The 23,356-nt window shown below is 41.0% G+C and overlaps 1 protein-coding gene across 4 annotated transcripts in view; it reads right to left on the reverse strand.

Annotated features, from left to right (window-relative positions):
- Positions 1 to 23,356, reverse strand: part of RYR2 (ryanodine receptor 2) — a 406,736-nt gene that overhangs the window by 108,861 nt on the left and 274,519 nt on the right. For all 4 annotated transcript variants that reach the window (XM_042470214.1, XM_042470205.1, XM_042470232.1 and 1 more), the window contains exons 47-56: positions 22,880 to 22,985; positions 20,888 to 21,008; positions 18,645 to 18,814; positions 17,088 to 17,308; positions 11,307 to 11,397; positions 9,229 to 9,369; positions 7,839 to 8,002; positions 6,903 to 6,981; positions 5,485 to 5,574; positions 761 to 898 (exon numbers count right to left, since the gene is read on the reverse strand). In XM_042470214.1, the coding sequence (XP_042326148.1) occupies positions 761 to 898; positions 5,485 to 5,574; positions 6,903 to 6,981; positions 7,839 to 8,002; positions 9,229 to 9,369; positions 11,307 to 11,397; positions 17,088 to 17,308; positions 18,645 to 18,814; positions 20,888 to 21,008; positions 22,880 to 22,985 (1,321 nt within the window). The remainder of the gene's footprint in view (positions 1 to 760; positions 899 to 5,484; positions 5,575 to 6,902; positions 6,982 to 7,838; positions 8,003 to 9,228; positions 9,370 to 11,306; positions 11,398 to 17,087; positions 17,309 to 18,644; positions 18,815 to 20,887; positions 21,009 to 22,879; positions 22,986 to 23,356) is intronic.

Genomic DNA, 23,356 nt, shown 5'->3' on the forward strand with positions numbered 1-23,356 from the left:
TACAAACAAAGAAAAAATAGAAAAATAATCCAATAAGTCTACTGATATTTTTTACAATTGTGGTGTTTTTATTCTCCCACCTGATGTAATGTGTTCAGACTGCAATACATGTAATGTATTGGGACTGTAATGCAAATTTCTGCACCATTTTGGGTGATGAAGAACAACAAAAGCAATAGATTGTCAATAGATTAACTCCATTTAAACTGGAAATAAAATCTTCCAATGGAAAAACCTTGAAATTCAAATTTAGGTCTATAAATACAATATGCGTAGCTAATATTCTAAACCTAGCCACAACACAAAGACACTAAAACCCAATGCACTGGACTTCTCATTGGAATCAGAAAAGAAAAGAAAAACTACAATTCACACAATGCAGTTTTTTGTTCTAACCCTCATGCATACAGATTAAAAATAGGAAGTTTAACAGTGCATGTACAAGATATGGTCACTGCAAGGTAAAATTCGGATTATATTACTTGAAATATTCAGAATTACATACATAAACAGCTTTGATTTTTCTCCCCACTTTTTAAATATATGGAAATAGAACAACATAAATTAATATATGGAAATAGAACTATATAGTACAGCTATAGTATAATGCTATAGTATAGCTGCAAACAAATCTCATGGAAAAGGTGTGCCAAATCCTCAATATCTTCACTTATCATCAGAATAAATAATCAGAGGCTATTAGGGATGATTGTTCTTAGTATAAACATAGGAAATACTTGCAGCTGCAAACAGGCTATACCTGACTTGTCTGTGATATCCGACGTGGTCTGTTATAAAGAGCCATAGTATCTCCTTCCCTTGTTCTTTCAACCCTCCATCCCCAAGCAAGCATGGTTTTCAGAGACTCTTTGATTGGCCATCTATAAATTTCTTTTTCCTAGGAAAAGCACATACATGAACATCCTGTTAGTCCTCATCAATCAACTTTGTTGAAAAAAGAACATTTTGTTATACTAATTACATCTCAGTCTTCAAAATGCATTACAGGGAGTTCCCAGGATAGCTTTCAGATTTTTCATCACACCTGACATAACATTTAAGCTTATTGATAAAAGAAAGAAATCACCCAGCAAGTGCATACTGGGAAGTAGATCTCTGAATGCAGAGATCTAGCTTGATTCTATGCACACTGTTTTAGAGCAAGTTCCATTGCAATCAATGCCACTAATGTAAAAAGAAAACATGAAATTATAATTGGGAGTGCAAGGATGGGTTTATGATTATCTACATGATATTTGAAAAGAACCTTACTTTATGAAATAGTGGCTATCGGATTATCACACCTTCCAGCCCTGTTGCAATATTACACCCATCTAATTCTTCCTTTAAACATTCAAATGATGTAAATATTTAATGAATGCATCACTTTCTTGTACAGAAAGATACTGAAGTTAGCAGAAGAAGAGTATAATCCAATTACCATATCTTTTTATACCAACCTCATTCTACTTAATGGCACAAGAAGTTCTTAATTTGATGAACTTCTGTCCTTTTCATAGAATGACAACATCATAAATTAGGCCCGTTAAAGACCAGCGGAAAGTGCTGGCCTGTGGGCGAAGTGAGGGCTGAGCGTCCCCATGCTCAAAGCCCTCACCGCACTGCCTGGACACCATCTTGGCACACACCCATTCAGACAGCATGAGCCATGATGATGTTCCTTTAACACAGCACCCAAACAGTGCTGCTCCAAAGGGGCGTCATCAAGCCACACGGCTGTGACACCCCTTTAAGGGCACAAAAAGGAGCCGGTTTTTCCAGCTCCTTTTTGTGCTCTACAGAGGCTGGATCAGTGCCATGGCATGCAATTGCCGTGGCACCCATTTGGGGCAGAAAGAGGCGGTGTCTCGCTGCCCCTTCCTGCCCATTTGTAGAGCCCCTTAGTTATCAAGCCAGGGGAGCAATGGGCCCGAACAGACAGGCCAAAATAAAGCTGCTTCTAGTCATTTTGGAGATTTGCTGTTTAAATGCTGCATGTATCCTAAGAGGCCAGAAGCCACGCCAAATCCAGGCTCCAGTCCAAAAGACTGGAGCACAGCTTTGGTGCAGCTTCTGTTCTCTTAAGATGCGTCATTTAAACCGCATACCTCCAAAGTGACCAGAAGCAGCTTTATTTTGACCTGTCTGTTCAGGCCCTATGTAAGCAGAATAATGGAGCAGGGACCTGCAGAAAAACCCTACTGCAGCAGAGAAGACACCATTGGAACTGAGTAAGGTTCTACTTTAATGGAAGTTTAAGAGTTTGATTTGAGTCTGTTTAGCAACTGATTGACATATTCCTGCCTTTGGAGTGACTGATATGAGTAACCACCTTCAGTAAGGAGAAACTATTTTTCTCCCCTTGCAGGACACAGATCATTCAGGCTGGGATTAGTACATTCCTGGGAGGGGATGTGTCCCCCCCGATTAAATATCCTAGGAAAACTTAGAAGTTAAAAGCAGTTTCTTATAGTATGCCCTACAAAATCAGTATTAATCATGAACTTAGAATAGTGGTATAATTACCCCAGAGATTCCTTCAAGGGGGTTCTCTTCCAAGACATTACAGGGGCTACTGCACAGTTGAGCAGACCAATATGTCTTCCAGGGAATATTACTTGGAACACAGTGAGCTGCCCTTATGGTGTTCATACAGCACAGTACCATGTACACAGATTGGATTTCAGATAGGCATTTTTCCAAGAACTCTTCATAGAGACCAGGGACAGAACCTGAAATCTTTGATCTCCAATACAAGAACTCTTTCACCAAGCTACAGTGTTTTCAATACAGCTAGATTAGGAGTATATGAGAGCAATGCACCATCTAAATAAGAATTAAATGGTAAGTCTGGATGTCTCCTTTTCTCAAAGAAAGAAAACTAAACACTAAAATGTCCAATGCTTTTGAAAGAGCTTAGCATGGACTACATAAAATTTAAGTACGAAATACTGATCTAGAGGAGATCATGCCTTCTCTCTGAGAATGAACAGGAGTATTTGTGCTTTTCCTGCTTCACCAAGATAGAGGTATGTGTGTGTCTGTATGTACACGGACATGTGCCTTCAGCTCACCAGTCAACTTAAGTCAACCCCATGCATTTTATAAGGTTTTCTTAGGCAAGAAACACTCAGAGGTGGAGTCGAAGGCTTTCATGACCAGCATCCATAGTTTTTGTGGGTTTTTCGGGCTATATGGCCATGTTGTAGAAGAGTTTTTTGCTGATGTTTTGCCAGCATCTGTTGCTGGCATCTTCAGAGAATGTTTGCCTGGAAAAAGTGGGCATATATATATATATATATATATATATATATATATACACACACACAACACAAATGTGTGAGCCTGGGAAGGCAGGAGTGATTTGCATGTGTGTTGTGGCAAAACCATCAGAAGTGGTTTTGCCAGTTTCTTTCCCTGAAATATAGCCTATAGCATCTGGTATTTGTTGGCAGTCTACAAAGCTAATTACTAACCAAAACTGGCCCTGTTTAACTTCCAAAGTCAGATGGGGTCTAGTGCCTTTAGGGTATTTAGTGGCAGAGAGTTACACACAGTTTGCAAAATTTCATTTTATCCTGTATGCTATCTGATCCTGAAAACAGATGGATAGTTTGTTGTCAGAGAAAGGACATCATTGTCCACAGGCGATTGGCCAAAGATTGAAGGTGAACTGATCTGGTCCTCTCTGTCCTCATAAGTGTCCAATATGATTCCTTCATCTTGAATGAAACTCTATGCCTTGTTGATTAAAACTGTGTGGCCTGCAGCACTCAGACTGTGAATGCTTGATCTAAGTAAAAATCAGATAAAAGAAGTGGTATACATCCAAGAGTCTGGAGATGATTGTTATACCATCAAGCCATTTGATTAATGCAGTTTCCTCCCTTTCTGCAAGAAGGGGATTGGATGAGGTGATTTGGAGCCTGGTAGATCCATCCCCTTCATCTGTGATGTAGGTAAAATGCTACCAGAAGTCAAGCAGGTAATGGTTAGTAGTCTGGCTCCCTATAAAGCTTACAAAAGTAGAACAAGGGTGGGCAAAGTGTAGCACAGACTGGATGTTATCGGATTTCACCTAACATCAGTCCTTGCCAGCATATCCAGTGATTAAGAATGCTGAGAGCTGCAGTCTTCCAACAAAAGAAAGGCCACCCATATAATATAGGATAGACTTTAATGAGTCTAAGATCTGTCTCCTGGTTCTAGCCTTTGTGTTAGGCAGAGGAAATATATTGTACAGTCATCCCTCCAGATTCATGGGGGTTAGGGACCTGTGAATATGAAAAATTCACGAATAAAATAAGCCCCTCCCCCCTTTGATGTTCCCCTTCTCTCCAATGGCTGTCCAACACATGGGAGGGGCCAGAGGGAGCTCATTGAGCTCTTCCCCCATCCTTCCATGCCTTTAACCAGCTCTGAGAGTCAGTTAAAGGGACCAAAAGACGACGGGACAAGGAGAAGGAGGCACATGCGTGCTTCTCCTCATCCCGCCCACCCCTCAGTCCCTTCCCAGAGCTGGCTAAAGAGACAGGAGGAGAAATGAGGAGGAGGGGGCATGCCCTCTTCCTGGCTGCTCCCTCCCTCCTGGACTTTTTTTTTTTCTACAAGGAGAAAAGCCTGAGGGGGGAAGGAAGAATGCACACCAGCTGTCTCAACATTCATTCCCAAATAATCAAAACTGTGAATGCTAACTCCATGAATCCAGAGGAACAATTGTGATAGGAAAATACCTGAAAGCAACTGCTATCCACAATCTCTCTGGCCCTTCTGTACTGAATGCTTTTGCTGGAACTGAATCAAGGGAGAAAGGAAAGCCTTGGGATGTGGATGTTTCTGCTGTTTTCTATTCTCTCTCTCTCTCTCTCTCTCTCTCTCTCTCTGTTTATTTCTGGAGCTCCTTAAAACCTCTCACAAACTTTCTCTCTGGCTGGAAGACAAGCTGTGAATTGATGGAAAGTTATTCCCTAGAAAGTTTTTTTGTCTTCCAAACTTTGGATGAATTCTTCATATGTGTTAGACATGTCTATTCTTGAAGAAAGCAACAAATCTAAGAGTTTATCGCACTGCCTATTCCTGTTCTTTCCTCCTGAGTTAGGGGTGGGATGAAAACTGTAATATGTGGATTTTATTGCACACCTCAGTGCCCAGGCAGCAAGCATCTGTACCCAATCATGGTATCGTGTACTTGATCCGGACCTCTCCCACACCTTGCAAAGAATGGGAAAATCCTGTTCTTTTTTTAAAAAACAAAAAGTGTAGGAGAAGTCCGGATCGGGTACAGGATGCCATGATTGGGTATGGGATGCCTCCTGCCTGGGTATGGAGGCATGTGATAAAATCTAGGTATTACAGTTTTCCTCCTGCCCCTAGCTCAGGAGGAAAGGACAGGAAAAGGCAGTGCAATAAATCCCCTAGTTGCTTGTTTCAATAACTAAAAAAAGAAAGATTACTACAAAGAAACATTTCACATGAACTTCTTACCTTTTCTGATAATAGTTTATATTGTTTCATTAATGGCTGCACTTTTGAAGATTCTGAGTATGTTTCACCATAAATCCACCCATTTGCAAACTGACAAAGTTAAAAAAAAAAGGAGGGATAAGTTGGTCAGGAATCTTGATGTAATATATGGTCTGGATGCTTTCTTTGCATGCTATCAGTACCATTATACAGTATTTGTGTTTTATATACTCTAATATTTACATTTCCTTTAGCAGTTATGCTGAAATCCTACATTCTGGTCATTGCATTTAATTTCATATAACTTTTGGATTCTGCAAGTATGAACTTTAACTCTTTTTTACTTTTATTCTTATATGCTAACAGCAAACCTATATGCTATTATATACTAATAGCAAACCTACACTACTATCCTTTGGTGGACTCACACAACACAATTATAGCAGTTTGGTTGTAATAGTAAATGTTTCATCCTATGAGATCCTGGGGTTTGTAGATTCATGGGGTACTTAGACTTGCAGTGTGGATAGACCTTCTGTGTAATCAAAAATACGCCACTCATACAGAAGAGGAATATATTAGCAAGCTTGAAATAACTTCAAAGACTATAAAAATATGATTTTTAAAGGAAAAACCCTATGGGGAGATGAACCCCTTAAACACTGACAGGTCATGCACTGATCTGGGGGGGGGGGGTACTGAGATCCCAAAATTGTATAGGGAATTACCCAGCGGTCAAAATAGCCCAATGATAACTCATGGTCAGTGGGCACAGAATATTCACTGATAACTGAAGTAGTAGGAGGAAAACCACAGTCAGTCTAAGAGAGTGGTTGGAAATGCAATACATTTTTATGGTGGGTCCAACTTAGAGTAAATATTTGTCTAAAGTACATTTAGATCCTGATTACAAGATAGGTCCTTATTATAAAAATCATCTTATGACTGTGTTGGGTTCTCACAGCCCATGTTTTTGTCACCTAAGGAGAACTACCAGGATATTCCAGTTACAAAATTGGCCATATATTATGAAATAAGAACATAGTGGCAAAGTACTGGCAGTATTGGTTGCTGGTTGCAGGTGCCCACTACCCCATTTATGTGTTTTCATTTTTCTAGATTCATCTATCTGAAAAATGACATTTTAGAGGACATTCATGCAAATGCAGCCATCCATATATGAGATGAAAAAATGCAAAATGTAAATAAGATGTGTGCAAATTACAAAACTGAATTACGTGTTTGAAATTCAGGGAATGTAAATGCTGTTAAAGAAAATGTTTTAATTAAAGGAAAGAATGATTCTTATAGAGCAGAATAAACAAGATTCCATGATATATACTGAAATGAAAAACATGTCTGGGTTCTTAATCATTTAAGATTACTTTAAGGAAAGAGGGAGAACTGTGCAAACAAACACACACAAACACAAAGATTACCTTTTCCATGCACCATTTATCATGAGAATGTTCAGCATATTTGTTAATAAAGTACTCTAGTTTTTCAGGAATTGTAATGCTGGCCAAGAAGAAACAAGACAAACATTAGTACTTTTATACTTTTTAATGATTTTTTTAAAAAAAAAACACTTTTTCATACTATAGACATTGCACTTCTTTATCAAATTCGAACATTAATCTTAGGACGAATACCTATATTTATGAAATCTTTGTATTTCTTATCTTATACTACTTGAGTGATAGCCAGTGTGGTGCAGTGCTTTGAGTAATGGGCAAGGACTTTGGGAGACCAGGGAAACAATCTCTGTTCTGTCATGGAACCCACTGGGTGACCTTGGGCAAGTCACACTCTCTCAGCCTCAGAGGAAGGCAATAACAAACCCTCTCTAAAAAATCTTACCAAGAAAATCCATGACAGGTTGACCTTAGGGTCACCATAGGTTAGAAATGACTTGAAGGCACACAACGACAACAATTGAGTAAGCATAGATGGAAAAAAATATCTCACATAAGATTTAATGAAAGTTTACAGTTGTAATTTCATATGAAAATAGTAATGTCAGCATTAATGAAAGTAACAGCAAAGTAATATTTCTAGTTTATAAATAATCCCACCAAAAATTCTTATGTTCCAGAACTGACAGTTTTTCTTTGATGGTGTCAGTGATTATGTTAGTAATTGGGAGAAATCCATATATTTGGATTCTCTCTCCAGCCTAAGGACATATTTCAAAAATAACGAAAGGAAAATGATTTTGCTGTTCATTTAGAAAAGCAATTTCCATTCCAGGAACAAAGATAAGTATTTTAAAAGTACAGAAGAAAAGGAATTTGCATTCTTTCTGAATTATTTAATTGTTACGGTCAATACAATACATATTGACTTTTATAGTCTACAGAAGAATAAATACTTACTTTGAAGTATCAACAGGTTGTGGATTAAAATTCCCATCTGAATCCATGGAAGCCTGCTTTTCCATCACACCAACATAATTTGATTCCATGTAATCTGGAGGTAAGGCTCCTGCTACTGCGCTTAGGCAGGGCAAGGCTAGCTTGAATAGTTCCTGTTCATATTTCTGCAGAGACAAAGTACTATGCAAAGGATCTAGCCATAAACCAAGACAGCCTCCATTTTTGTGAGAAAATAACTAATCCTTCATTAATTGAGTGATCATCTCTTTCACTCCAGTTTACCCAAGTTACTACAGTACATTCAAGAGGGCATGTTCTTCTTTCATTATTACAGGAAGAGGACCTTGCCTTGCAGAGTACCTTACCTTTCAACGTCAGATTGCTTAAAGCCAAACTGGACATCAGATGTGTCTTAACATTAAATTTGCCAGTTTATAAAAAAGCAAATAACATTGGAGAAGGGATATTTTCTGGATTACAGCAACCATGGAGAGCTGATTAATCTTTTCCTTCCCTTGCCTTGATGTGAAATACACTGGAATGTAAAGGAAAAACTAAAGTACAGTGGCCCTTTGGTATCCGCTGTGGTTTCGTTCCAAGCCCCCCTGTGGATATCAAAATCTGTGGATGCTCAAATACCATTATATGCAATGGAGTAATAAAATACTGTGACCCTTGTATAAAATGGCAAAATTAACAGAAAATGCAGGCCTATGACTAACATCTTTCATTTTTTTCCTCCTGTTTGCCTGATGAAGAAGTCAGTGTGACATCAAAAGCTAGCAACATGTAATTGTGCATTTTGGTTGGCCCAATAAAGGTATCATTGTTTGGATGTTATCACAAAGTTAAGGTTTGCCTTTCAGAATTTTTTGGGGTGGTGGATATTTTCAAGCCATGGATGTTTGATTCCATGCCTGCAGAATCCATGAGTATAGAGAGCCAACTGTATTACTATGTAGCTCTGTTCTGCTGCTGCCAAACATAACATTTCATTCAACAGAGAACCACCCTGCAGTGACATAGAGAAATGAAAAACATCCAATAAACATGTGAAAATTCAATAGCTATGGAAAAGGGTGGAATTTGTAACACAGGTCTGTAATGCTGGTTCAATTAAACACTGCTAAGGACTCATTCTCCACTTACTAGAACCTCCTTTTTCTATTCACTGGGTGGGAAGCAATGTCTCCTCCTCCATGAACAAAAATTATAACACTCACTTTTATATACTTCTGTGTTGTCAAGCAAACAAACTATACTGCAGGGAGAAACACCTAAGAATTTGCAGTAAGTTCAATTTTTCAGAAAAGATGTTGAATAAAAAATAATCCTATACACTTCTATTTGGATGTGAGTTACTACTAATAAAATAAACTAAAAAAAGTACCTTTTGAGATAAGGCATCAAAAATACCCCAGAACAACTTTCTGGACAAATGAAGTTCTTCTTCTGAAGCAACACCAAAGTTGCCCCATCCTCCTGATAAGCAGTAGTATTTCCAGCATCTTTCATAATGATTTGTCAACAACTAAAAAAGAGAGAGAGAGAGAGAGATCAGTTTTTAACAGTGTAGTATAAACTTTGTAGAGAACTGGATAAAGCTGATATCACAACAAACCCATTAGTTTGTTTAAGATATTACATGGTTCTTCATTGTTTTTACTTTACTATAGATATATACCAATTAAGTATAAGAACTCTAGTTCTTATTTCAGAATTTGTAAATGAACTTTTTTATCACTTCTAACTAATCACTTCAATAAGTTGAACTGAGTCAGCGATAATACAATAAAATACTGAGGAAGCAGATCCTAATGGACAAAGTAGGTCTTCTACTTGTCACTCATGTATACATTTAAATATACATTTACCATTCAGCAGATACCTCTACACTACTACCTCATCTTTCCAAGCACCTTTTGTATAATGTTCCCTTTTCCATTATGGTAAATGGACTTATAATGTAAAACTATATAAGCAACACCCTGGTTCTGGTTTTAATTTTCTACAGTGAATAGATAGCTGCAAATGCTGTTCAAATAGGAAATATAGAGCTACCTTCAGTTAGTGTCATTTTGCTGATGGAATGCTCTTTGAATCAATAGAGACTTTCACTAGTAGAGCAGAGAAAATTTTCAGCTATTTTCATTCCCATAAACCTCTTTCTCCAATCATCTTAGAAGCTAAGATGGAGGTTTGGGGGAGCAATTACCCTCTCCCTCAAACAACCATGGGCAAATTTTGCACAGAAAAAGTCCCACATTGCAAATAGCCTTTAAAAAATTCAGGGTTTTCAGACTTTTTCACAGCAGGAAGAAATGTGCTGAAATTACATGCTCTCTTCAAGAAGAAATGTAATAAAGAATGACATACCTACTCTGCATGCAAAGGGATTTTGTGGCCCTTTTAAGACTGAGTGGGGAAAAAAGTTGGTAAGATAAACTTAAAAGGGCTGAAGCACACAATCCAGAAAGCCATGATGAGACCAGGACCACAGTGACTGCATGACCCACTCCCAAAGTGGGACGTCACTACAATCCCTAGCCAATTCACCAGTAGGACTGGACTATTTCCATTCCTTAAAGGTCCAGCCTCCCCCCCCCTCCCCCACTGGCCAGCACGGCCTCAGAGCAGCTTCCGGACACTTTGGGTCATGAGTGTCATGTAAACACCATGGCTCCAAAGGAGCCAGGAGGCATCTTATTTGACCCGTGCATTTCCAGCCATAGATTTAAGTCTACTTCATCAGATGCAAGACTGTTAAAGTGGCTGTATCTGCACTGCACAAATCATCCAATTTCACACCACTTTAACTGTCATGACTCCATGTTATGGAATTCTGAGAATTGTAGTTTTGAACCCTGGTGCTACAACAAACTACAATTCCCAGGGTTCCATATAGCATGGAGCCATGACAGTTAAAGTGGTTTGAAACTCGATACAGATACAATCTAAAGTCTACAAAATCATATGCTATCAACTTCTTTCTCTCAGTTAGTCTCAAAAGTGCTACAACATCCCTTTGATTACTAATCTAGACTAACACAGCTATGTCTTTGATTCCTGTTCTGCACAGGGCTGCCATTCCCTTCATTATTCCTCTATATTTTAAGTTCTTTAATGCAAAATTGCACAAGAGGAAAAAATGTTCAATGATACTGCATGCAATATCATGAATAGTCTGTTCCTCCTGCCATGATTATCACAGTGTTCCCCTTGCACAACAATATCCAGACCTGGCTGCATCTCATCTTACATCTGGGGTGTAAGCTTGGACTAAAATAATCTGCACTCAGTTATCCCAGCTATTCTGTTTTGAATGGAAGGTTATTCCAAATGTTGATGTAACATTTACTTCACATGACAGTGCTAATTCTGATTTCAGATCCATGCCTTCTTTTGGAGGATGAGGCCAATAGATACTGGTAATATATCATGGAAGTGAAGGTGAAAAATGACAATCACCTTTAGAGGCATCTTTGCATGTTCATTTAGTAGAGGAATATCAAATACTAATCTTCTCAATAAATGTTGCATCATTGAAGGCCTCAGTTGACTACAAGTAAAAAAAAGAAAAGGGTTAATAAAGAACAATACACGTTTGCATGTCCATTACTCTAGTAATACAAATCAGGAATCTGTAGCCAATGCAAATTGTTTTTTATTAAAATAACTAACCTAGAATAATAATATTGGGAAGATCCAAATCCAGCTCTCTTGTCTTTTGTAGCAGTATGAGAAAAGGTTGAAAAAACTGTGCAAATACCCAGCCCTTCAAAGTGAAAAAGGCTTGGTAATCTGTGAATTGGGATGGTAACTAGAAACACTGAATTTGTACTGCAGTACTTTGCAAAGTGGCAAGTCTGGCAAATGGGGCCACCTGACTTACCAGCCCAGCCCTTTTGGTGTGGGGGGAGAATATCACATCCACAATATCTCCCTGGGCACCGGCACGCTCCCAGCAGGTGCTGGGGCAAATTTTGGAGATTCTTATTGGTTGCGGGGCCATGGGAGGGTGGGCTTCTGGGTTGGACTGGGATTCCGATTCCTGGCATGCTCCAGGAGCTGGGAGCACACTCCCATTGGCTGCCTCTTGCGCAAAGGGCTGCTGCGATTGGTTGGGAGCACGGAGGGGGTGGGAACTCTGGGCCTCCCGGGCTGTGATTGGGTGGTGAGCCTATTTCAGGCCTCGTGTGAGTACTGGGCAGCACAGGCAGTTGAGTGGAGCCACTACCGGTGCAGTCGGACTAAGATGAGCCCAGAGCTCCCCCATCCTAGGCTAGATTGGGGCCAGATTTGAGGCAGCAAAGCCCGGGAGGCACCAGCAGTTGGACCTCCATACTGGCAAGTTACCACTACAGCAAGCCAGAATTTTGAAATAGCAGCAAGCTGAATTTGCAGAAAATGAGCCACTGTGAGCCAGCCAAGAGGCAGACTCAAGAGGAAACAGCCATTGGTCCCCCAAGGTCGGTGAAGCCCCCCCCCCCCCAATATTTCTCAGTCCCCAGGAGCAGCCCAGTAAGCAGCAGCATGGTGGTTTTCCAGCTAAAGGAGCAAAAGCGGGGACTGGACAAGCCTGGCCCCAGGGGCCAGGCCAGCCAGCCTAGGAAATTGTGGGTGAGGAGGTGTTGCTGGGTTTCACATGCACCCTTTCAGGCTTTATGGAGCAGGTTGGGCATGCCAGTGCCCAGCCTGTCACTGGGCTGATCACTCCGCCGCCCCCCTCGGTGAGTGTGGAGCAAGCAGCCCAAAGAGAGAGATGAGAGTGTGGAAGTGGACATGTCCTGCGTCTTCTCTAGCAGCTCCAGCAACAGTTCATTTAGTAGTAGTAGCAGTTCCAGCAGCAGCTCCTCTTCGAGTAGTTCCAGAATCAGTTTATCAATTGCAACATCCTCGGCTGGCGACAGGTGCAATGGGTGGAAGCGTAAGTGGGGTGGCAAAAAGAAAAGCAAGAAGTCTTATGAGAGAGGCAGCCAGGACAGATGGGCCAAGGATGGTGAGTTTTCTGACAGGGAATTGGGCAGGGATGACTATTGATTTGGGGTACTTTGGTTCCCTGCCTACCCTCCATCAGATGCAGGTCCAGGATGCTGGGCTTGGGGGGGGGGGACATTGGGAAGGCCATCAGGCTGTAACTCTCCCCATTTTCATTCAAAATGAGAACCTCCAGACCTTCACCTCTTTCAAAAACACTCGGAAATGCATCCTCAGAGGATACTACGTGGATGTTTTCACCTTGTTGAAATCCACGGGGGAGGAGCAGGGTGCTGTCACTTTTAAGAAAAAAGGAAGGTGGGAGGCCAAGGCACTCCCAGCAGAGAGGAATTTTACAAATTGGACTGAGAACTATTCCATCTTCATGAGGGTCATCTTTCTGGCTTATCCCAAGCGAGCCTGACACCTCATCAGTCATATGGCCAATGTCCTTAAAGCAAGAACTGTTGCAAGGGAAGCTGCAAACCACATATGGCACTGCTTTCTGTCAGCGAGCCTCTCAGACCAGCACAACCAGGTGAGACCTCAGCAGCACTGGCATTTGGCTGGTTGAGGTGGGTCCTCATGTCAAAGACAAAGGGGACCTTTCTAAGACCCCCAAGTGGGCCAGAAGAAGGATCCTCATAGGCTTTTGTGCAGGGAGTTCAATCTGGGAAAATGTGTCTGGGCCCATTGCAAATTCAAGCACTGCTGCAAGCTTTTCTTGGGCTCTCACACTAAGCTAGTGTGTTGTTGACCAGAGGGTGCCCAACAGCCATTTCGAGCATGACACCCCAGCTCAGCAGCCTCTGGTAAGAAGAAGGTAGCCCCTGGCTCTGAAGCCAGAGGGTTGGGGGATCCAAAGTGATTCCACTGATGCTGCCCAGCCAACCTGGCCCCCACACCTGTGTGCCCTTCTGCCTTGATCCCTCTCTTCTGACACTAATCTGATAGGAGGGCAGCTACCTTTTTAGTGGAGGACTTCCCCTGACATTTCAGAATCCCGTCTGAGGGTTCCATGGTGGCCTTGAATGGATGGAACCTTAAATCTATGAGGAACATGCCGCAGGTTCTCAAGAACAAAATAAATAAAGAGTGTGAGTTGGGCCCCTTCACTGCCCCACCCATACTCAACCTGTGGGTTTCCCCCTTTGGTGTGGTCCCCAAGAAAGCAGCAGGAGAATTCTGCCTCATTCACCACCTGTCCTACCCCTCTGGGTTATCTGTCAATGTTGCCATCTCCCTCTGTGTGGTATGTTTCCTTTGAGCAGCCCGTGCGACTTGTCCTGGCATGTGGTCAGGAAGCCCTGTTGGTCAAATGTGACATCTAGTTGACATTCCGCCTGCTCCCTGTCCACCCCAATGATTTCTGTCTCCTGGGCTTCAAATTTGAGAGAGCCCTTGAGACCATCAGTTCCTTCCTGTAGTGGAAGATAAAGAGCCATGCTAAGTCCCCTTTGGTCGCCCATTATCTTGATGACTTCCTATTCATTTGAGAGGTCAGGAGTCAGGGCTGCGCCAAGCTTTTGACCACTTTCCAAGCCTTGGCTGCTGAGCTGGACATCCCCCTAACAGCAGACAACATTGAGAGCCCCACCACATCCCTCACTTATCTTGGAATCCAGATGGATTTGGTAGCAGGGGCTTTCCACCTGCCTGATGACAAGCTCCGTGCCTTCTGCTCCTTGCTGCAGGCTACTCCCTCTGCCCAGAAGGCCACCCTCAAAGAAATCCAAGCAATCCTAGGATACCTCAGCTTTGCATGCAAGGTGGCTTTCCCAGGAAGGGTCTTCTGCACCTGGCTGGCCAGCACCACCACATCTGCTTCACCAAAGGCATCAAACAGTACCTCAGCTTCTGGGAGGGATTACAACAGGGTGGCCCTGTGGCAGAGGCCATGGAATCTGGGACAAGGCTTGTGGAAATCCAGGATTTCAGGGGCTTTTTCCAGGGCCACTGGTGTGCCCAGTGCTTGTCTGCCCACTGGGATCCTCTGGAATCTCACTTTTCTGTAGTTTTTCCTATCTTGGTAGCAGTCCACATTTGGGAGGATGCCTTTGCAATAAGGCAGTTTGTTTCTGGTGTGGCAATCAGTCAGTGGTCAGGTTCCTCAACCTCCAGTCCTCCAGGTTCAAGCGGGTCATGATCTTGGTTTTCCAATTTATCCTGCTGTGTCTCTGCAACAACATCACTTTCAAAGTCCATTTTGTCCTCAGCCTTGAAACTAACAGTGCAGACTCTCTCTCTCTCATTTTCAGGAGGCCAGATTCAGGCAACTGGCTCCTGGAACAGACTCCTCACCCACAGCCTTCCCAGAGGAACTGCGGGAGGTTGGGAAATTGCTGAAATGCAGGGCATCCTGGCTTTGTTAGCCCCAGCAACTCTTAGAGCATACAGGAGATCTGTGTCCAAGCTTTTCACCTTTTTTGGACCTATTGGCCAGTTTGGTCATGGGCCATTCTATGATTCCTGTATGGTTGAAGGAGTCTTGAATCGTTCCTCTCATTATGTCAGTCCACTTGGCTGGTATTTCAGCCTTCTCCAAAGCGGGTGGGTTCCAGGACCCATGTTCATCCTTCCTGTGTAGGACAACCCTAGAGGATTGGAGGAGGACATTTGTAGGGTGGATGGCAAGAGGCCCATTTGCTTCAAGGTGTTGTGCAGGCTCTCCATGCACCTTAAGCAGGTCTGTGACACCAGAGCAGAGAGCCATCTCTTCAAAGCTGCCGTTGTAATGCCTTCTTTGGGGCCCTGCAAGTGAGTGAGCTTATTCCTTCCTCCAGTTCAGATGGAATGAAGCATTTACTTCAAAGGAAAGATGTCTCTTTTGTAGGAAACTCTGTGTTTCTAATTCAAAGTGTGACCAATTGGGGAGACGGTCCATCATTGTGCAGCACTGGGCTCCATGGCTGCTGCCTGTGCCCTGCTGCTCAGACTTTATGCAGATACCTCACATCCCACCATCAGACCAACTGTCATCTCTTTACACACGAGGATGGAGCCCCATTAACTTGGGTCAAAGTGGTGTCGGTGCTTCATCTGGCTTTACAACAGGGGACTTTGGGAGTCACTCCTTTCAGATTGGGGCTGCCACAACTGTGGCAGAAAGCAGTTTGCCAGTGGACTCAATAAAGAGGATGAGCAGGTGAAATCTAGGGCATTTGCCAGCTACATCTGCCTTAGCTAAGTGTCAATAGGGGATCTTCTCGTTGGGGGGGGGGGGGACCGCCTTTCGGGGGGTGGAAAAGGATGGGCCAGACAGCCTTTGTGGTGGTAGCATGGGTCTCGGATCTGGTGGGCGTGGTTCCTTGGGCTACGGAGCAAGAGCTCGGGAGTCCCTCGGGGACCTGGGGGTGCTGGGAGCATTAGGAGTTGCCATTGTGGGGGCAACTCCAGGTCAGCATCCCCCTATGACAAGGGGTTGAGCTGCAAACATGTAATCAACTGGTTACCCTGTTGTCATCCCGAAGCTTGGCTATGACCAGGCAACTTTGTTCATTGATCAACAGGTGGGTTAGTCGATGCCAGATCCAGACCATGCATTTCACGCCACCCTACCTGTCAGCTATATTCAACGAAGTTGTTGTCTTTTTCATTCCAGTTGGATGTTTTGTTGTTATTTTCTTGTGACGCCTCCCCTTCCACAGCAAATACCAATTATATTATTATTCCTCATTGCTGCATTAATAGCAATAGCAAGTATATTTCTATATTGCTTGTCAGTGCACTTAAGCACCCCTAAGTGGTTTACAATGTGTAAGCTAATTGCCCCAACAAACTGGGTACTTATTTTAGCAACCAAAGGAAGGATGCATGGCTGAGTCAACACTGAGCCCCTGGCTGGTATTGAACTCACAGCCTTGTGGTTTGTGAGTGAGTGGCTGCAGTACAGTCATTTAATCACTGTGCCACCAGAGAATTAACACACACACCCCTATGTGTTCTACATGTAGAAAATAGCATGCACTTAATGTATATATGAGTTTTGCAGCACCCTTCTTTAGAAGGTGTAAGGTATACAACAATGCATTTCATCTACAACTGCCTATATACTTCATTGTTTCTGTCAATGTTTCAGTATCATGGACCACAATTCATGAAATACACTCTAAAGCTCCATGTTTGTTAATTCAATAGTGCTTGCTCCCACTGTTACAATTTTTTATTATAGTTTCAAAATACATTAGCAAGTAGCATTCCTAATGTCAATAATAATATTAATAATAAGCAATGTTATTATACACATTTTCCTAATGGTGTCTTGATTCTTACCCACAAATGGAGAGTAGGCACTCTTCAATAGAGTCCCGCTGAGCTTTGGTAAGAGAGCAGCCCTTGGAAAGTCGGTATACAGTATGTAGCAAGGAATCTATAAGGGAAGCATGGTGTTCTGTGCCAGCAAAAAGAGGAGCACATCTAGTTAATAAAGGTAAAACAGCAGTGCAGAGGTACCGATTGAGAGCCAGGGCCATATCTGTAGCACTCAGAGCAACCTATAAAATAAATTGTAAAGCTTTTCAGACAGATAGACTTTGCTACATTCACAGTGAAATGGTTACATTCTGTTTTGTTTGGGGTTTTTTTTTCCAAAAAAGGCAAAGCTTTTTTTCCAAAGAATAAAAGGGCATATGGGGTATTCAAGAATACTTCAATCCTGTTTCATTGTGTGTGTTTTTTTTAAAAAAAAACCCACACATTTAACTGTTAATTCATTCATTTCACCTTGGACTTCTTGTTCCTTCAGTTTTGTTTTTCCTTGACTGTAATAGAAAGCTCAGCTCCTATTCTGCCTGCAGCCTCTACCATTTGTGCTTGCCATGCAAATGGGAATGGATTTTTAAGCATTGTCTGAACCCTACAAGAAATTAGATCTACCAAACACATATTAAGGTGCTGCAACTGGCAATGGATTCCCCAGGCTGCATCTGCACTGCAGTATTAATGTATTTTGACACTACTTTAACTGCCATGGCTCAATGCTATGAAATTCTGAGATCTATAGATTTGTGAGACATTTAGCCTTCTCTATAGCTCTGATTCTACAACAAATGATGTATCCCAGGATTCCATAGGATGGAACCAAGATTGTTAAAGTAGTGTCAAATGCCACTAATTCTGCAGTGTGGCAATAGCCTGAGACATCTGGAAATACAACCTGTCATTTATAAAAATATTTTTGAAAAACAAACAAGTTGCCATGGAGATATCTCAAATATTTGCACTGGATACCTGATGCACTTGGGGCAAAGCTTTTTCTTCCTAAAAATCTCACTAATGTGGATCACAAGGCTTCAGACAAATCTTTTTGAAATAAAATAAAAATTTAAAAACAAGGTCCTTTGAATGGTCATAATATCTTTAAAATAAATAAAGCAGCAATTTACACATAAAATATATTAAGGAAACATATCCATGGGTAGTTATGCTGACCATATAACAAAATAAAGTAAAAACAATATTTGTTTGTGTGTGAACCAAAATACATAGAAAGCCATGCTAATGTAATTTTATTAATTTAATTACTTTGTACCCCATCTAACTTTACATTAACTTAAATTATTATAAAAAACATTTTAAAAACACCACCTTAATAAAGGCATGAAAAAGTTTAGAAGCACATTCCTTTCATATCAATTAGGTATGAAAACTTTGCCTGAATACAATTTTAAAAAAGACTTTCTAAAATGTCTTGCTTATCCGATAAACCTGATAAGCTAGAGCACATGATAAATTGGATCAAGAATGTGGCTCATAATTATACTTTTGAAGATGCAAAATATACACAGAATGATCAAAGAGAAATACTGTCCGATTAAAGTTATTTTTTACCGTATCTAATGAAGCAGCAGCACGAAGGTCTGGTAGAAAGCCAACTTCTAGAAGATGTAGAAGAAAATCTTGGTCTTCAATTCCATATACCCTGTCAAGGAATAACACCATGGCTGCCTTGTGGTCTGGGCAAAACCCCTCTGACATATCAGGTTCCACCACAGTACCATCTGAAGGAAAGAAAAATCAATGATAGAGTTCCTTCATAGCTGCAAATTATATTATAGTGCTACTTCATGTCAAGAAGAATAAGCATGTGAACATCCTTTGGATTATTTTTGTGCAGAAAGATAGCCTTTTTTTACTATGTGAATAAGAACATTTGGCAAATAAAACTGGATAAAGAATCTCTAGCAACCAAAAGCTAAGCAATCGTAATTCCAGTTTTAAAGCATGCCAACATACATGTGAATCTCCCTTTTATGGAAAATACTGTGAAAATCCTGCAGATGCAGTTATCAGATTACTACAGTCTAATCACTGTATGACATGTACAAATCAAATGCATTGGAGGGAACAGACCAAGCCTATGACAGCATATGCTACAATTTCTTTCACTCAGTTAGTCTCAAAGGTGCTACAAGATCACCTGGCATATTAATTACTGTATGAAGTCATGTTCTCATAGTCTGTTGCAAAATGAAAGGTTCAAACTGGCTTCAGGGTGGGATACAGAGTTGAGACTGCCATGGTCGTCTTAGTCAATGATCTCTGTCTGGGCATCGACAGGGGAAGTATGACTCTGCTGGTGCTTTTGGACATCTCAGCGGTATTCAATACCATTGACCACGGTATCCTTCTGGAATGCCTGAGGGAGTTATTTATTGGTGATGATGGGGGCATCAGCTCTTCTAAAAGAGAGCTGACATCCCTCAGGGTGCCATCCTGTCCCCCATGCTGTTTAACTTTTACATGAAGCCGCTGGGAGAGATCATCTGGAGACATGGGGCGCGGTGTTATCAGTACACTTATGATACCCAAATATGTTTCTCTATGCCTCCGACTGTTGCAGTGATTAAGGATGGCATCTCTCCTCTGAATGCCTGTCTTGAGTTGGTAATGGGCTGGAAGAGGGAAAACAAACTCAAGTTGAATCCAGAGAAAACAGAAGTACTCGCAATAGGTACCCCAGATCTAGGGAAGGAACTTTGTCATCCTGTCATGGACGGGGTCACACTTCCCCTAAAGGATGAAGTTCGCCGTTTGGGAGTACTCCTGGATCCGTCTCTACAGTTGTCATCTCAAATAGATGCAATGGTCAGGAGTGCTTGATACACCTACTGCGTCCCTACCTGGACCAAAAGGACATTGAAGCAGTAGTACATGCACTGGTAATCTCTCGTCTTGATTTCTATAATGCACTCTACCCTTGTACCAAGTTTGGAAGCTTCAATCTAATTCAAAATATGGCAGCCAGATTGGTCACTGGTTCATCAAGGTTCAGCCACATAACTTCAATTTTAAAAGATCTTCATTGGTTGCCGATTAGCTTCCGGGCACAATACAAGGTGTTGGTTATTACCATTAAAGCCCTACATGGCTTGGGCCCAAGTTACTTGTGGGAACGCCTCTCCCTACATAATCCACCCCGCACTTTTAGAACATCAGGGGGAAATTTGTTGGAATTACACGCAACCAGACTAACTTTTACTTCACAGAAAGCCTTTACTGCAGCTGCTCCAAAACTCTGGAACAGTCTCCGGGAAGAGATCCGCCCCACTACCTCCTTGGAGGCCTTTAAGAGGGCAGTTAAAACAGATCTCTTCTGGCAAGCTTACCCACCTGATCTCTTAGAAGACATATTCTTCTACCTCTTTGGCCTTGATTGAAACATCTCTCTCCTCTTTCGCTTTGATAGTATCGTTTTTAATTGTTATCTATTTTTATATTTTATTATACTATATTGCTGTTTTTATTATTGTGATTTGTATTTGTATATTATATATTGTATTGGGTTGTAATTCCACCTCGATCCACCTGGGAGAGGTGGGAAAATACAAATAAAATAATAATAATAATAATAATAATAATAATAATAATAATAATAATATGCATTCTATACCAAATAAAATCTGTATGAATTTTGCACTTACAAATGAAATCAATGTAAATTGAAAGGCTATGCTACACTATGCCACAGGGATGAACATTTTAATTTCTCCATGCATTGAGAAATATTCCTAAATCAGTCAGGTTTACAGAAAAAATATAAATGTCAGGAAGAACAAATGCAGTCTTCTTACCTTTAGCTATTGTTGGCATGTGGAAAGGAATGCTAATTACGCCCACCAAATCTTCCAAAGGAATCAAAGATCGCAGAATAGATCTGATTCTAAGGGCTTCCCCTTTGCCAGCATGGATTAGCTAACAAAGGAGCAATGAAATTATTTGTTTATATCATTAGTATCAGAATCCTGACATCAGAAAATAGTCACATTATTCATATCCTATTGCAGCTTTCTCCAGTGGTATACACTCCAGATATTTTGCATTACAGTTGTTTAAACATTTTATTTGCTAATTATATATTAATCTATATGCATACAGAATAACCATATTTTCAAAATGGAACACTAGACTACATTTTTAAAAAACTTGACAAAATTTGGCATTTGTGGCATTCATTGGCAGCTGGTTTAAACCATATTCGGATGACAATTTGGATTTATTAAATGCAAATCCTTTATTACTTGGTGGGAAATTTGCTGTGTTGATGTTAAGTGTGGTTCTCCGGGTTCACTCACTTGAGAAATGAAAAGAGAATTATATTAATATGTTCAGATTTAAAAAGTCAAAAGCCACACTTGATTTATCCAAGTGTATATCAAGTACTTGTGATTCATAAGCCAGAGTCATAAATATCAGCAGTGTCAGGAGTCAAGAAGAAGCCTGCAAAACTTGTAGCAGTGGAATAATTTTCTTTGGGGTTCCAGCCATTCCCATTTCCATTCACCTTCACATCACACACCCCATTTTTTAATCCCTCCAACAACCAACCATGATCCCATGTCCAATGAGCATATATATGTAGACTGGGCTATTTGGGAATGAGTTCCCTATCCCTGGGGCATTTGGAGATGTGGACTGGATACACCGGTCCACTCCAAGCTGCATCTTGGATTTGTCTGGCTCTCTTGCATCCCTGTGGATATTTTTAAATAGCTCTTGATATGAAGTTAAAAATAATCTACACAGTTAACGCAGAAGCTCTTTTTGTGGTCTATTTGCACCTGTTCTGCTTCACCTTCTCTTTTTCATCTTTCTTCTCACATGGCTGTCAGATTACTTTATTTCAATCAGGCAACATACCTTGACATTGAGGAGTTTATCACATCAGCCCTGATCTCACTTCAATCATATTAGAGAAAGAAATGAGATACATACAGATTTGGGAGTTTTCCTCATCACACTGTCTCTCTATTAATGCTGCAAGGCTGTCTGTGGCATGGACTCTCTTTCCCAGACTCCTCTTTAACCCTGCTTCCTTGCCCAGCATACCTTATCCAGCATGGTTTTTGAGTTTATTTTCTTTTGTTGTTTATTTCTCTTTTTAACCAATTTTAGCCATTATGCCACTAGCATGGTGAGAAAAAAAAGGGGGAGGGACAGGCTGCTTGGGGCTAGTGGGGGAGAGGGGAAGTGGAGGGGAGGAGACATTGAGACTATCTCTCGGGGATGCTTTGATTGAGATTTCCTGTATGGCAGGGGGTTTGACTGGATGGCCCTTGCGGACTCTTCCAACTCCATGATTCTATTATTCTATGTGACTACCCAACACATGGTCTCCATTATCGTAGAGCAAGGCTAATAGAATACATGCACGATTGGGAGTCTATTCATGGGGACATTCCTGTGCATGAAGAAAGATTCAATAATCATACTTAAGAGACACAAAAGCCATGTTTTGGAGGTGACATTGTGTGGTAAGTATAGCCAAAGGTGCTTTTTTCAGCTTTAATGGTGGTTTAAAAACTGTGTGTGATAAAGTTCTGAAATTGCATTGGGCTGTTTTCCATTTGTTTTCATCAATATTTTTTGTATTACTTCAAACTTAAGTGCACTCCAAGCCTGCTAATATCTTCCCTCTTGCACATGGGTGGAATCATGATTCCAGGAATTTTTGAAATGGAATGGAGGAAGTGATGGCATGGGTGTTCTGATTTACAGTATTTATAGAGAAAGAGAAGGCATCACTTTAATAGGGGTAATAAATAGGAGGAAGCAACAGAACCTACATGCATTTCTGGAGCACAGCGTCCTAGGAGATCAATCAAAGCAGCATAAAAGGTCATGATGGCATTTCCCATATGAATAGTATCTTCTTCTTCTTCCACCTCACTTCTATTTATTTTTTTCCAGAAGAACAAAAATATAGGATCAGAGTGGAATATATTATAGTAATTTAACTTTTGTCAAAATCAAGTTTAGTCCCTAACAGATCCAGTTAAGTAGGTTTCAGTGGAGACCAGTAGAGTTTGTGTTGTTAATACACTACTGAACCACTAGTCTGCTTTGAAATGGTAGTTTTATATGCTTCTATGCTTCAGCAAATTTTAAGTTGAACTTCCAACATTTCTACACAGCACAATACAATTTTAAACAAAATTTAGAAACATTATTTTGAAAATTAAATATGTGTGTTTTTTAAATGTATTTCTTCCTTCTAAAGCTCTAGGCACATTATGAAGTGTTGTAGGCACACAGCTACACTT

Source organism: Sceloporus undulatus, chromosome 1 (assembly GCF_019175285.1).
Source record: "Sceloporus undulatus isolate JIND9_A2432 ecotype Alabama chromosome 1, SceUnd_v1.1, whole genome shotgun sequence".
Taxonomy (NCBI): Eukaryota; Metazoa; Chordata; class Lepidosauria; order Squamata; family Phrynosomatidae; genus Sceloporus; species Sceloporus undulatus.